This window comes from Nyctibius grandis, chromosome Z (genome assembly GCF_013368605.1).
Source record: "Nyctibius grandis isolate bNycGra1 chromosome Z, bNycGra1.pri, whole genome shotgun sequence".
NCBI lineage: Eukaryota > Metazoa > Chordata > Aves > Nyctibiiformes > Nyctibiidae > Nyctibius > Nyctibius grandis.
The window spans coordinates 9,322,490-9,336,511 of record NC_090695.1 but is presented as its reverse complement, the minus strand read 5'-3'; the positions used below and the strand labels follow the sequence as shown (position 1 = coordinate 9,336,511).

General features: G+C 53.5%; 1 protein-coding gene across 6 annotated transcripts in view; it reads right to left on the bottom strand.

The window, feature by feature from the left end:
- Positions 1-2,509: 2,509 nt before the first annotated feature.
- The window catches only part of RUSC2 (RUN and SH3 domain containing 2), a 54,836-nt gene continuing 43,323 nt past the window's right edge, over positions 2,510-14,022 (bottom strand). For all 6 annotated transcript variants that reach the window (XM_068423103.1, XM_068423108.1, XM_068423107.1 and 3 more), the window contains 8 exons: positions 13,382-13,525; positions 12,210-12,286; positions 9,995-10,169; positions 8,946-9,051; positions 7,847-7,893; positions 5,305-6,283; positions 4,462-4,635; positions 2,510-4,137 (listed from right to left, as the gene is read on the bottom strand). In XM_068423103.1, coding sequence (XP_068279204.1) covers positions 3,957-4,137; positions 4,462-4,635; positions 5,305-6,283; positions 7,847-7,893; positions 8,946-9,051; positions 9,995-10,169; positions 12,210-12,286; positions 13,382-13,525 — 1,883 coding nt within the window. In that variant the 3' untranslated portion in view covers positions 2,510-3,956. The remainder of the gene's footprint in view (positions 4,138-4,461; positions 4,636-5,304; positions 6,284-7,846; positions 7,894-8,945; positions 9,052-9,994; positions 10,170-12,209; positions 12,287-13,381; positions 13,526-14,022) is intronic.

Below are 14,022 nucleotides of genomic sequence, written 5' to 3'. Positions count from 1 at the left end.
AGGTGCCTACTCCCTTCCCAGTCTGCGGCAGTAGCCTTTGAGAGTTGCTAGCGTTGCTTGACCCCTGGCAGGCATCCCGGAACCATGGTCACAGCCTTTGCCCTGAAAATGAGCAAGGTCCTGACAACCTGGGCAAAGAAGGTCCAAGGGGACCTGTTAGGACCCCCTAGCACTTGGCACCAGCAGGTCTCTGCCTCTCAGCTGGCACATGTCCCTCAGGTTGTCATGAACATCTGGACTCCCACTGCACCCTTAATCCATCCCCAGCCACGCTGTCACCCCATGCCTTTACCTCCCCCGCCGCTGGGTCCCACAGGCCCTGCCACCACTCCAAAGCAGACCCCCGTACCATGAAGCTGGGCTCCTCTTTGCTTCCTGCATGCTGGATGCTCTGCTCCCAGGCTTTGCCCCCAGAGCCCAGCACTTCTTTGCTAAGACCTACTCTGAAATCTGCAAGGAGGCCAGGAGAAACTTCGCCAAGCAGCAGCTGAGAGCTGCCTGCATGGAGCAGGACTGGAGGACACTGCCACTGCTCCAGGACCCCATACAGGTGACATGAGAAGGGCAGGACTGACTGTGCATCTTGCTGCTGGTCCAGAGCTTCCCCTGGCCTCACTCTGCACCTCAGGACATGTGAGGTGGGCACTGGTGCTGGGGAGGCACTGGTGCTAGGGCTGGTGACTGCTCTGCCCTGCGCCAGTGGAGGGCAGGTGGACAAGGCACTGGCCCTAGAAGGCATCCTGCCACCAGGAGGTTGGGAAGGGACTTTAATTGGTGCAGTAACGAGGCCAGGGACCTGCACTGTTTACTACTGAAGGGTTGCTGTGTTTGAGTTCAGGGAAGTGCCCAGGAGGGGCCATGCATACATGACCATCTTACCTGCTCCCATCTCCTCTGGAGGTGCTCACAAGGCAGTGGGCCAGCACACATCCCTCTTTCACTACCCACTGCCACCTGCACCCCACAGCACCCACCTTTCTGCTGCCATGTCCCAGCTGAAGGGGTGCCAAGGGATGCTGATCTCCTTGTGCCGGCCACTGGCTGACCTGCCCTCCCCAGAGCAGGGTCAGCTCCAGGACACAGCAGCACCCGGCAGATCCTCTCCCTGCTCAGCCTAGCCCCGGTGATACTCATGGCCCATGTCCCCATCAGGATCCCACAGCTGACCCTCCAGGACCAGGCCACCAACAGGGCCACCCAGCCACAGCCGCAGCACTGGCAGACACTGCCCCATACACATTGCTGCGTGTGTGCCTCCCAGGCTCACGAGCTTCACAGGCTTCACAGTCTTCATGCCCCGTGGCCAGTTCCTGATTGGGACAGGCTATCTGATAGCCACCAACCAGGACCTGCTTGAGTTTGGCCAGATGACTCCAAAGAAGACTTCAGAAGCTGCAAACCCCATAGCAGCAACCCCAAATCCAAACTCTGACACCCTAACCACCCCGCTATGCCTCCTCTGCATTCGAGGCTGCCCGGCAGCAAGCACCCAGCGAGCCGCTCTGTGTCGGTGCCATCAGTGCAGGCAGCTGGAAATCCCCTCTCCCACTGCGGGGCTGACTCAGCACCTCGTGGGGCTGTTTGCCAGCACACGGTCCCCTTACCCATTTGGGCCAGCCTGTGCACGTGAGGAGAATCGTCTGCCTCCCTGCAGTTTGTAAACAGCCCTGACCACCACCCGCTTTGAGACGTTAGTTAAAGCAGCCCATACGCAAGCCCTGGCTGCACAGTGCCTCTCCAAGCCAGGACAGCAGCATATGCTGCTTCATTTCAAGATTTTTTGCAACTGTCTTGACTCACCGCACCACTGCAGACCATTTGTCCACATGGTCGCAGCAAACCCCAGCATGGTGTTCTTGCAGCAAAGGCTGGAGCCTCAGGTAGAGCTTTTCAATTCTCCTTGGAGCTACTGAGGTGTAAAGGGAAGGTATGGGCTCCTGGGGCTCATTCCTGATGGACTTGGAGGTCCAACGCTTGTGTGAGGCTAAGTCTAAATGCCCCAGAGCCCTTCCTTGTGAGTGACCCCCCAGCCACTGATCCTCCTGGCCAGGTTGTCCCAGGCTCTGGGTCCCAGCCCCAAAACCCATCCTTCACCGCCTCCTTCCCGCGCTGCTCAGGACTTCCTCGCACTGCCTGTAGGTTACAAGTTCCAGTTTGGCCACATCTATGGACACCTTACAACACCTGGAGCACCATGGGGAAGCAGATGCCAGACTGAAATGGTGCAAACTTCTATCTGAAAGCTGCTTGGTCTCCCGCCAGCACGCACAACGAATGTAGACAAGGAACCTCGAACAACACTGCCTCCCCAAGACATAACATCATCTGATGTAATTCCCCCAGCTTTAATGGACAGATGTGATAGCTGAGGGCAACCTATCTCCTTCTGAAGGTCTGGTGTTGGCTGTGGTGGAGGCAGGACAAAGCCTGCAGTGCAGTGCCCAAGTACAGGTAACCCCCAAACCCTTTCCATAGACGGGCTGAAATCACAAGGCTGTGTAGCAGGGAGCTCAATCAGCACCTTTTTTATTAATATGCATCATAAATAAAGAAATAAATAAAGGCGAGACACCTCGTTCTAACAGGGAAATACAAATTAAATACGGTGCAACATCTGCTAAGCGATGTACAAGCAGGAGGTAACCTTGCAAGACCAGGACCCCTTGCCATGGGGAAGCCAGCCCAGGCATGATGCTGTGAGCAGCGTCAAGCCAGCCAAGGCACCAAATACTGGCATGGCCTTTCATTAACACTGTTCCCTACCCGCTGGGCAATTAAAGATCCCCATCCCAGCAGGCAGTGTGAACATGGCAAGGAAGGGGTTGACTGGCATTGCTTTTACCGAGGACCCCAGGACTCCCAGCAGCCCCTTGTGCTCATGCACAACACTTGTCCCCCCCACCCCACGGCACTGCTTAACAAGACCAGAAACCCTATGCCAAAAGGAGCACCACCCTTCCCTCCCCACCTCCCCAGCTCCCTCTGAGAGCACCCCCTGATCTACCTGCCAGGAGCACTATGCCCAACTCCAAAGAGCATCCCTAGCCTAGTCAGGGACCCTGCCCTTATCCCCTCCCCTCTACCCCCCTCCACTGAGCATTCCAGGGCTTCCCAGGCACCGGCTCCCTGCTCAGCATGGAAGGCACGGGGCCACCCCCCAAAAGCACCCATCTCTCAGGGTGGCACTACCCATCCCGGACCTACATAACACTGAACATCCACGCACCTTCTTCATGACCCCACGCACCCCTTTGCTCCACACGCACACATGTACCCTGTCCCCCTCCCCTGGCCATGGCCAGGCGCAGCCCCAGCCCTGCAGCATGGCAGTACCAGGCCACTTGGCCTGCTAAAACCCACCAGTCACAGCTATTATACCTTAGCACAGGGCTGCTCCAGCGTGGGGGCACATATCTCGCAGGCCCACATCAAGCCGTAATGCAACACATCAGCCCAGCCTTGCAGAGACCTTGCCAACGCACGGTGCTCCCATCCCTGTGGCTGATGAGGCTAGGGATGCTGAAGGCTGCAGACTGCACTGCCACACCCAGGGAGGGGATGGCCAGCATCCTGAACCCTCCTGTGTGAAACTGAGCTGGGCAGCGGGGCAGCGCTGTCCTGTCAGGGACTGCTTGGGTTCCTGTTATGTATGAGTCCACGGCCTATGGTGCTGGAGATGGTGTGGGGTGGAGGGGGCTCAGGCAGTCCCCGGTGTGGCTGCATGCACGGCGATGCCTGGCAATACGAGGTGCAGCTTGCAGAAGACCCCAGGGGCCGAGCTGGCCTTTGGCAGCTGCACGAGGAGGAGCAAGAAGGAACCACCTATGGTTACGGTATTCTGTAATGGCAAGAAAGGTAAGAAACTAGCAAGAAGCTGTGTCTGTTCCTCTGGCAGGGTAGGCTTCCCCAGAGGAACCTCAGCAGCCCACGGTACTGTGCTTGGCCTCCCAGCCCCATCAATAGTCCTCGTCCCCTGGGTGGGTGACATACATGATGGGCACCAGTCCCTTCTCGGAGCCGAGGCTGCACTGTAGCCAGTCACCGTCCACCTTGGAGATGACCTGCAGGATGTCCCCCTTGTTGAAGCTCAGCTGTCCTGCCTCGGTGGCAATGTGATGGCAAAGAGCTTTCACCTCACTGCAGGCAGAAGGAGGGGAGGATGGGTTAGCTCACCACAGGACACTCACCCCACTGAAGCCCAGCGACCACTGCAGGCACAGAAGAGTGAGGAAAACACCCCTGCCTCCCTCCCCAGCCAGGCTCCCAGCTGTCCCCCCAGTTCCCCCTTGCCTGCAGACTGCAGAGTTGGGTGTGGATGGGTGCAAAGCTCCATCACTGCCCCGAATCATCCCCTGGTCCAGGAGTACAAAGGGGGACAGGCAAACTGCAACAAGCAGAGCCAGGCCCACCCCAACCCACCACATCCCAGCACCTGCAGGATGGCCACGTGGTGCCACTCACCAGGGAGGGTGAGGAGACAGCCCCCGGGCTGGCTGCACCTCGGGGGGCACTTCACATGGCTCTGGCCAGCGGGGCTCCGGCTCAGGAGCTGCTTCTCGCCACATGCTTGCCCCAACCGTCTGGGCCACCAGCTGGAACACAGACTTGTCCAAGCTCAGCCAGCCGGAGGGCAACCTGCAGGAGGAGACAGAAGCAGGTAGCAGCAGGGAAGTGTAGCTGGGGGCAAGGAGTAGCCACTCTTGTGGTAAGGTCATGCCTTAGAGGTCTGGCTCCACACAAAAGGTGCACTGTGGTCGCCAGTCTGTCTCCTGTTAGGGAGGGCTCAGCGTCCTCCAGACACACCATGGCCTGGGAAGGACTTTTCCGGTGGCCATAGAAGCAGCAAGGGTATAGATGGAGAGGCAATGCGGGGAGGTCTCAGCTACATGGGGCAACTTCATGCCTCCTCCTCACCTGTTGTGAGCAACAGGGATGGCTCCATGTTCTGTTCTCAATATGTGTTTTTGGGAGGGATGATGTGATGACGGGGGCCATGCAGCAAGGGCCCTTCCTCTGGAGAGGGGGCTTAGGAGCGGAAGTAGTGGCAGAGCTCAGTCAGAAGAGGAAAGTCCGTGAGGTGGATTGAGCAAGGGTAGGAGCTGAAGGGAACAGTGGTGTCGGAGGAATTAAGGCAGGCAGGCTGGCAGGGCTGGGCAGGGGTGACAGAGCCCTCTGTTCACACACTGCCTCTGATGTACCACCATGGTGTAGCCCAGCCATCAGCTACTTGCCTGACTTCCAACTACACTGCCGCAACCCCAGGTTAACCAGCCCTCCCCAGTCCCAAACCATCCCTGCCCTTACCTGTTAGGCTGCTTGGGCTCTTTTTGCACCTTCCTGGACCCAAACAAGTGCCCCCACTTGATGGGCTGGCTGCCCTCTGATGCACCGGTGCTGCTCTCCTCTTGAGGGGCTGCTGTTGCTGCTCCCAGTCTTTGCTGAATCCCACTCTCCTTCTCCTTGCTGCGCTTCAGCTCTGTAAGCACCGAGTCTGGGGGGCTGCCCATCCAGAACGGCCAGCTCCGTTCCTTCACCTCTTCACTGACCAGTACCTGCTGGGGCTTTTCCAAGGGCTCTTCCACAGCTTCAGGACTTGGCTTGCTGGCAGCCTTGGGCCTCACCTCCAAGATGCCCTCAGCAATGGGGCAAGCCTCTGCACCCTCCACCACTCCTTCGCGGGGGGGTGGTGCCTTGCGGGTCTCCGCTGACCTGGGCACAGCATTCAAAGCCTTCTTCTTCTTCTCATAGTGGATGAACTTTGAGCCTTCAGCCGAGCCCTCAATGTAGATCTGAGAGCTTTGCATGAGCTGGTACCACCAGCCCGCCTGCTTGTCCTTCTTCCCCTCCCACATGCTCTCTGGCACCTTCCTCCGCTCTTCCTCCCTGTCACCATCTCCGCAGGAGGCCCCCACTCCCTTGACCCTCTCACTTGCAGCTTGCTTGGGGCTGTGGCCTGGTGAGAGGTCACCATCTCTGGCACCAACTTTGCATGCTTCAGGGGCGGTGCTGCAGCCGTGAGGATCTTCACTGCTGCCCCGTGTCCGCATCAGCTGCAGTGTGGAGTGTGCGGAAAGCAGCAGGTCCTGCTTCACACGCAGCAGCTCCTTCTGCTGCTGCTGCTCTTTGCCCATCTGCATCAGGTGGTGCTCGAAAAGGAGGTCTAGGTTGAAGGGCAGCAAGGAGAGAGGCTGGAGCAGTAGCAGGAGCTCCTCGAAAAGAGGCTGGCACACGCTGTGAGACAGGCACAAGAAGCCCACCGGCTGGTAGTGTGCCAGGATGATATCTGTAGGGCAAGGGACATTAATTAGAGAAGAGGCCCTTGCCACCTTTGCCAAGCCACCAAGAAGCTGCTAAAGCTATGGGGAAAGGAGCTGGACACTAGTTTTTTGTCACAGCTGCAGTGTGAGTCTCAGTACTGGGTGAATGATCTCTGTGACCTCTCGGCAAACTGGCCCAGGTCCCGCTTCCAGTCATACCTGCAGCCAGGACCTGCCTGTCAGACTATCCACCAGGATGACCTCTGCCACAAAATACCGTGGGAGTAGGGTGGGAATAAAGAGCATCAAAGGGTTGGAACACATTAAAATTCCCTCCCCGCCTCTTGGAGATGAACGAGGAGATACAGATCTGGCCAGTACCAGTCTCCTGTAGAAAGAGGTGTCAGGGACAGCTGATGACAGTCTTTCCAGGGACCTGGCTGGGCTGAACTGTGGATTCTGACAGAAAATAGACTAGCATTTCTACCTGCAGCATTCATCCTTCACTTCACTTCATTTGACCACATCTGCAATGTCCCCCCCACAGCTTTGCTGTCAGGTCTCACTCCCAGGGAGAGAGCTGGGAACAGGATTTGTGGCCGTTTGGCCCCAGTGAGATAACAAACTTACACCACAGACAGGACTTGCACCTTATCTCCAACCCCTTTGCCTAGCCTTCATCATCCTGACAGCCCTAGTTATTGCTCATACTTCCAGCTCTTAATGATGACTTCAAACTGATGGTCATATTCTGCTCCAGAAAAATAGGGTGGTTTCTCTTGCCACACTGCTCAGCACAAAGGCAAGTCTACTCTCCTGTCTGCTCCACAGAGAAGTGTTGACTGCACACACAAACCCGGGAAGTGTCTGCTGTCAGCTCCCAAACCTGCCAGAAGATACTGAGCTGGAATTTTTGCAGTGCTTGGGGCCCTGGGCTGGGCACAGGCTGAGCCAGCAGCACTCTCAGAGGATCCAGCAGGTCAAGAGTGTCTGCCTCACTGAGTACTTAGCACTTAGTAATGCTGCTTGTAGGCATCAGGCAGCTTGGTCATGCTGATGCATTATCTGTACGCTCTAGAAAAATTTCTGGTCAAAAAAACGCGTACATCCAGTAAAATCTGCTTTTTGTTTGTCAGGAAGTTTTCTTTTCGATTTCTTTCAATTTCCCATGCCTGAAGGGTTTCAGCTAAGAGTGCACATCTCCAGCTGTACGAAGCTCTCAGGCACTGGGCAGGGAAGGCAAAAATTTGAGGAGGGTTAGATCTGGTCTCCTGCGAGTAAACTGAGGGATCTGCGTTAGAAGTGATAGCCTTGGGTACTACTAGCTGTAGCTGGGAAGGATATGGCTGGCCAGGCGCAGGTGGAGGGAGCTGCATGGAGCTTTGACTTCCACCTTGCTCCCTTGAGCCTTCCAGCAACACATAAGCTGGGACTGCATATACTCTAGTCCTTCATCTCTGAGCAGAAGGGATCAGCCCAGGCTGAGAGGCCAACAAGAGACATGTGTGCCTCAGAGCTTAAATCTGTGCTCTACATTTGGTTTCTCAGAATTTGGTTCCTGCTGCAGCCCACAGCCCTCAGCCTCTTACCTTCATGGTTGTAGAGGTGGTTGAACCAGAACTCCAAGGACCGGATACTGTAGGAAGGGAAAACAAGCAGGGAAAGAAAGAAAAAGTGAAATCGATTCATCCCCTTCATCCTAGCTGTTCTACAAGAAGGGTGGCTGGAAAAGGGCATTTACACAGCAGGAACCTCTGAACCTCAAGACCTAGTGAAAGGACAGTGGCTTACTCCCATCAACATGCACTCTAGCCTGTAATGGAGCCATGCAGTTTGCTTTACATGAGGCACTATGCAACCATAACCCCTAACAACCATGTTTCCAGAAGTGCCTCACCATTTAGCTCCTACGTAGTTGGCAGAGCTTAGCTTTGCTGAGAAGGGCTCACATGGAAGAGGCAAATCATCTACAAACACGAGACCATTGCTGCAGGCTTGGCCCAAAGTACACTGGCATCCTGTGTGAGCAGGGGAGAGCTGGGCCACCCTCAATGGGGAGAGCAGGACAGAGCTTGCTTCTGCTTGTAAGGTTCCCCCAACATCTGGAGATCTTGGGGACTCTGCCAGTGCCAGAGCTCTTGCTGACCACTAGAGAGGAGCAGTGAAATACCATCCTTGCAACACTCATCCCTTCACCGCTGCCTTCTTCTGTTTAACACTGAGTGTAGTGTGCACACTCCTTATCCAGCCTGGAAGGGTCAGCCTTCAGTCCTGGACCAGGGCAATTTCTCCTTCAGAGCCTCATGCACTGGGATGCACTGCAGCTCCATGAAGCAGTGATTTAAGCAGGGATTTTCAGGAATAATTTAGGAATGTTATGTCTATCCCCATATGAACGCTGACAGATAGACTCTTCCCACCTCATATTTTGGGGCTAAAACAAGCTGACAATGTTCTTCAGTGGTCTACAGCCAACCCGTCTCAGTCCTGTCCTGGTAGGGCAGGTTTTGATCTTTCTGGAGTTCCCTGAAGCTCACAGCTTCTTCCTTCCCTCACCTACAGCTGGGGAGCAGCTTCCCAGGTTTCTTAAGTCTTTTCACTGGCAACTGTGCCTGCCTGCAATCAAGGACCAGCACCTGCTGCCAGCCCTGAACAGTGACATGCAGTCAGCCCAGGGAGACTGCTTACTTGAGGAGGCCAAAGACGAATGCGTTGAACCTCATGGTGTGGTTGGTGAACTCTGTGTACTGGCTGATCTTGCTATAGAGGCTGTGCAGCAACTTGGTAGAGGGGCCTATCGAGAGAAGAGAAATGTTGAGATTAGTTGTGGTCAGGTCAGCAAAGCCAAAATGGCACCACGGGGAGAAGCATCAAGGCAAAGACAGGCATTGGCTGCGTGCCCATGCCTGCATGTGCATTGCTTCTCCACCAATCATCAAGATGAGCTTGCTCCATCCCAACAGTTAGACTCCACAAGGGAGATGGGTTGTGGTCTGTCCCAGACTGCCACTCCAAAACTTAAGGAGAGTTTCAATACCACAAGGACCCGCCTCTCACACTTCAGGGACAATCACAGCCCTTGGCTTAAAATCAGAAGGTAAACAGAATATTGTGGTGGGTGGTTATAATTTGGGGTGTCTGCAATCAGAGAGATAAACCCAGAGCTGGAGATTTGCCACCAACAGGCTAGAAGGCTTCCCAGCCCTGGATGAAAGCTCTTCATGACACAGAAATCAGTGTGGCCTTGCCATCTGTAACCTCAGAAAGGGGTTCTCCTGGACAGTAGCCACTGTCACAATCCATGGTGAAGACTGGTACTAGCAGAGGGTGCAGGTGTTGTGGGCATGCTTGAGCCAAGTGACCTGTGTGTGCAAACTTTCTTACAGATCAGGCTAGAGCACAACTCTGACTTATACAGTAGTTGTGTAGGGCTAAAGACGAAGGTCTAGAAACACCCTGGAAACGTAGGGTGGGGGGGAGGGCATTTTCTGTTTTTCATCTCTAGGGCCTGTTATAGGAGAATTTGGAAATTTCAGGGGAAATGACAATAAATATTTGGGCAGAATAGAGCAGTGGCTCTCCCGCCTTGCAAGAAAAGGTCGAGATACACCCTGCTCTGTGCAAGGAGACGGGTATTATTCTGCATCCCCATCCTTATAGCTAACCTTCCCCAGCACCTCCCAGCCACAATACAAGAGTACCGCAGAGTGACGGCCATCGCTGCCCACCCTCCATACCTAGCTGGGTGGATGCCTCCACCACACTCCAGGGGATGTTCCTCCTCTGGCCAATGATCATGTCCAGGACGTAAGCCTTGAGCCCATCACTCAGGATGTCCCGGACAGCAGGGCATAGGTATTTCAGGATGAGATGCCCCACGTTGGGGCTCACAGAGCTGTTCCCAAGTTTGGCCTAAGGGACAACAGGCAACAGGGAGTGTTGGTAACTGCTCTACAAGGTACAGATGCATGCAAACAGTCCAGCCCCACTTGCCTACTACAGACACCCCGCAGGCAATATCCAGACTATGATGATGCTCAGCAGCAACTTGAACAGGCAGGCTCTTCCCCTTCACCCCTGCTGCCTCATATATCAGTTGTGGATTACTTCCTGCAAGGTCTACCCGAGGCTGGGATGAGGCAACAGCTTGGGAAGAGAATATCCCAGCTTAGGAAGAGGATATCCCAGTTTGGGAAGAGGATACCCCAATCAGAAGGGTTGCCTGGTTTTCCCTACTGGTATAATAAGGCTGTCCTTCTGGAGGAAGAAAAGAGTAGGGGATTTTTCTGCTGCTGTAGATTTTCTTGTTTCTATTTTTGAAGCAGGAAGCAGCGAGCCACATAGGAATTACCATCACCAAGGGCTTAAGGAGCACTTAACTCAGTGACACACCAAGCTATAATTCCTAGGGATTACTATAAATAAACAGTGTGAGGGCAAAATGGATGGACAGAGCTCAGGTTGAGGTGAAGAAGCAGGTAAAAGCCCAGCAGCAGCAGAGTGGGGACATATTCTGCTGCATACAGCCTCTGAGCTGCTGAGGGGTCTATCCGAAGGGGTCAGCTCCAGATTTTGCACATCATGTTGGTGGTCCCAGGCAGTTGAGTTCAGGGCACAGATTTTACCAGCTGAGCTGGAATTACACTGGCCAGCTGGCACAGGTCCACAAAGGCCCTGAACTGAGGCTGAACTTCTCGGTCAGGAATAATCCCGTCAGATCCATTGAGCATGGGAGCAACAGGGATGGGTGCTGCCTTTTGACTGGTGAATGCTCAGCCCTTGGCACGCTGACGCATAGCAAAACCCCAGGTCAAAACCACAGCGTTGTCTAGTAAGTAAATTAGTTAGGAAATGTTGCAATTATTCCCCAAACCCACACTGCAAGAAGAGGAAATTCAGAGTGAAGCCTTAAAAAGCTGTGGAAATCCCAACAGCCCCAGTTACGTTGCACAGCAGCCTCTGCATCAGCAACAATTGTAATTAGGGGCAAATTACCCTGGACTCTGAGATAAGATTGAATGTGCTTGGAATCTGTCCCAGTCAGGTTTCTCCTTGGGGCTGGTAGTCCAGGGCAGTTGTCATGTCCAAATAGTGTCACATTTCTGACCCAGAGTCCCCGTGACTGAAGAAGAGCATTCAGCTTTGAGAGGAGGCACCACAAATATGCTGCGTGTCACAGGACTGCAAACACTGGCTGGTACAAATAGAAGCGAGCTTGCTCTGCTTCTGTGCTAGTCCAGAAATGGGAGACGAGGGGAATGCAGGCCAAAGACAGCCAACTCCATGGGCAACCTAGATGCACTCTGAAGCAAGTGGGTTCATGGTAAGGGTTATAGGGGATGCCCACCTGCCCCAGATGGGCAATGACTGATGCATTTTTTTTATCACTATAGAGCCCTGTGACACATTGAGGGACTGGGGACACTGCACTATTGTGGGATGGGTGGAGGAAGGAGACACAACTCTCCACTATATGAGAAAAAAGAGCTGGTGTACTGCCTCAGATGAGAAGTCCAGCTGGCCTGGTATTCTCTCTTGTAAAGAGCCATGAGTAAGTACATAAAAAAGAGTCAAATGACGGTAAACATATGTAATACTTCCCCTTAATACTCTCCCAATCTACAACTACTTTTCACTCAGAGACTACCTAAGCTGGATATTATTCCTATGTGTTTAGTAGACTTCAACGAATTTCCCTTCCCTGTACTTTTCTGATCTTCCCTTAAATCCACAGAATCTTTTAGCATCCCCAGCATCATGCTGCAAGAACTGTCACAAGTTTACTGTCTGCTGCATGAGGTACCATCGCCTTTGTTTGTTTTGGTTTTGGTACTACTACCTTCATTGGATACCCTGTAGTTTTTGAACTGGAAGAGAATGGAGAGGCAATCTTTCCCCATCCTCTCCATGTCACTCATGATGTTGAGAAGTCAGACTGAAAGCAAAACTTACCTTCACCCCTGGATCCCTGCTGGTTCCAAAGTGAGCCACAATCAGGTCAACAGCGGTGTTGATTGCCTTCACCAGACCTAGAGGGAAAGGCTGAGTCAGACAGCTGCCTGAGGGGCTTCTTCAGGACAGACCCTGACCAAACACTTCATAAAGAAATCAGGCAGGGGCATTTTCAGCCCATGTCAGTGCACATGCCCTCTCACCAAAAACACGCAGAGCCCCTCCTAACTCCTCACCAAATCTGACCCTGTTGGTTCCAACACTCACCTATCAGCACGACAGTAGGACAACCTTTAGAAGTGGCTGAAGCATCAGACACCCTGTCAATATTTCCAAGAGACATGGACCATCAGTTCTGCACACCATCCCTTGAGGGAGCAGAGATGGGGTCTGTGGCAATGAGTCTTTTGCTGCTTTGATCCTACAGGGTGGCAGGGCAGAAGCCATGGATTTGGCAAGCTATGTCATGACTTCCAGTAACAAGCCAGGGGTGGGTAATCTGACATCTGCATCAGCATGATGCAAAACCAGAAGTGGAATAGAGGGGAAAGCTGCCATCTGGTAATCACCAACATGTACCTGACAAAGGTATGGGGACCTTTCTGCACATCTCTTGCCTCTAAAATTATACCGAGTCACCTGTCAACAACTCAGTCCACAACCCTGCCCCTACCATGGGTCTCATCACAGCCATATCTTGTCCTGCTTTGGAATCCTTTCTCTCACCCTTTTATGTAAACACTTTACCATGTAGGACACAACAGACCTTTTACCTAAATTACAAAATCTCAGGCTAGCACATCTACAACATCACACAGATTTGCAGGTCTACCCTTGTATACTGAGACAGGAGTGGCAGCGTGTCCTGCTTTAGGGTCATACTCCTGTGCCTGCCTGCTCTCTCTGACCTTTCCTGTGGACTTAAGATTCTTTCTAATCATACTTCCTGGGACAAGTACCTCAAACATTCTCTGTGGCACGTTACATGGTGCAGAGACCACAATAACCTGACATAGAAACAGCCATCAGTCCAGGGACATGTAGTTATGATGCTACATAGAGAAGGGCAAGGAAAGAAACCATTATGTTTACAGAAATGAGACAGACAAAAGCGCTTTCACCTTGTGCTATGCTATGCCACACTCTCATGCACCAGAGACCCATGGACTCACCCTTCTTCTGTAGCAAGTCGATGGAGACAGACTCTGTGTTGCCATCTGGGGAGAGGCAGAACTCAGCTGGGGGTTTCTCTGCTAGTGAGAAGTAGTCAGGGAAGAAGTCAGTGTTGGTAAGCTGGAGTTGCCTCATAGATTGTCCTGCAGGGCCAAGACAGTGAGGAAGAAGGATGAGCCCCAAGCCCTGATATTAAAGCTTCTCCCACATTGTTTGCTTTCCCCAGATGCAACCTGTACCAGCAGCAGTCTTCACCCAGGCTGTCCAAGACCGGGACAGCAAGGCTACAGGTGTGCTACTCCCCCAGCAATTGTTTGCAATGTGAGCCTGTACAGTTCAACCCCACAGCCCACCCAACATCTATCTACAGCTTGGCTGGGGGCCCATGGGCACTGGGAGATGCTGTGGGAAGTTCACCCTCGTGGGCTGGTGCTAAGGGAAACCTTGCTGCACCAGACTCGGGGCTGCTGTGCAGACAGCCCCAGCAAGTGGGGTCAAAAGTAGAGCACAGAGGGGATCCCTACTTGTCACACACAGGCAGGCACAGGCAACAAACTACATATTTCTGCCTGTCCTCTGTTTTCAAGGGTTGACCTCTGCAGGAGCTCTTTCATGTGCTCAGTTTCCACCTGGTCGATTC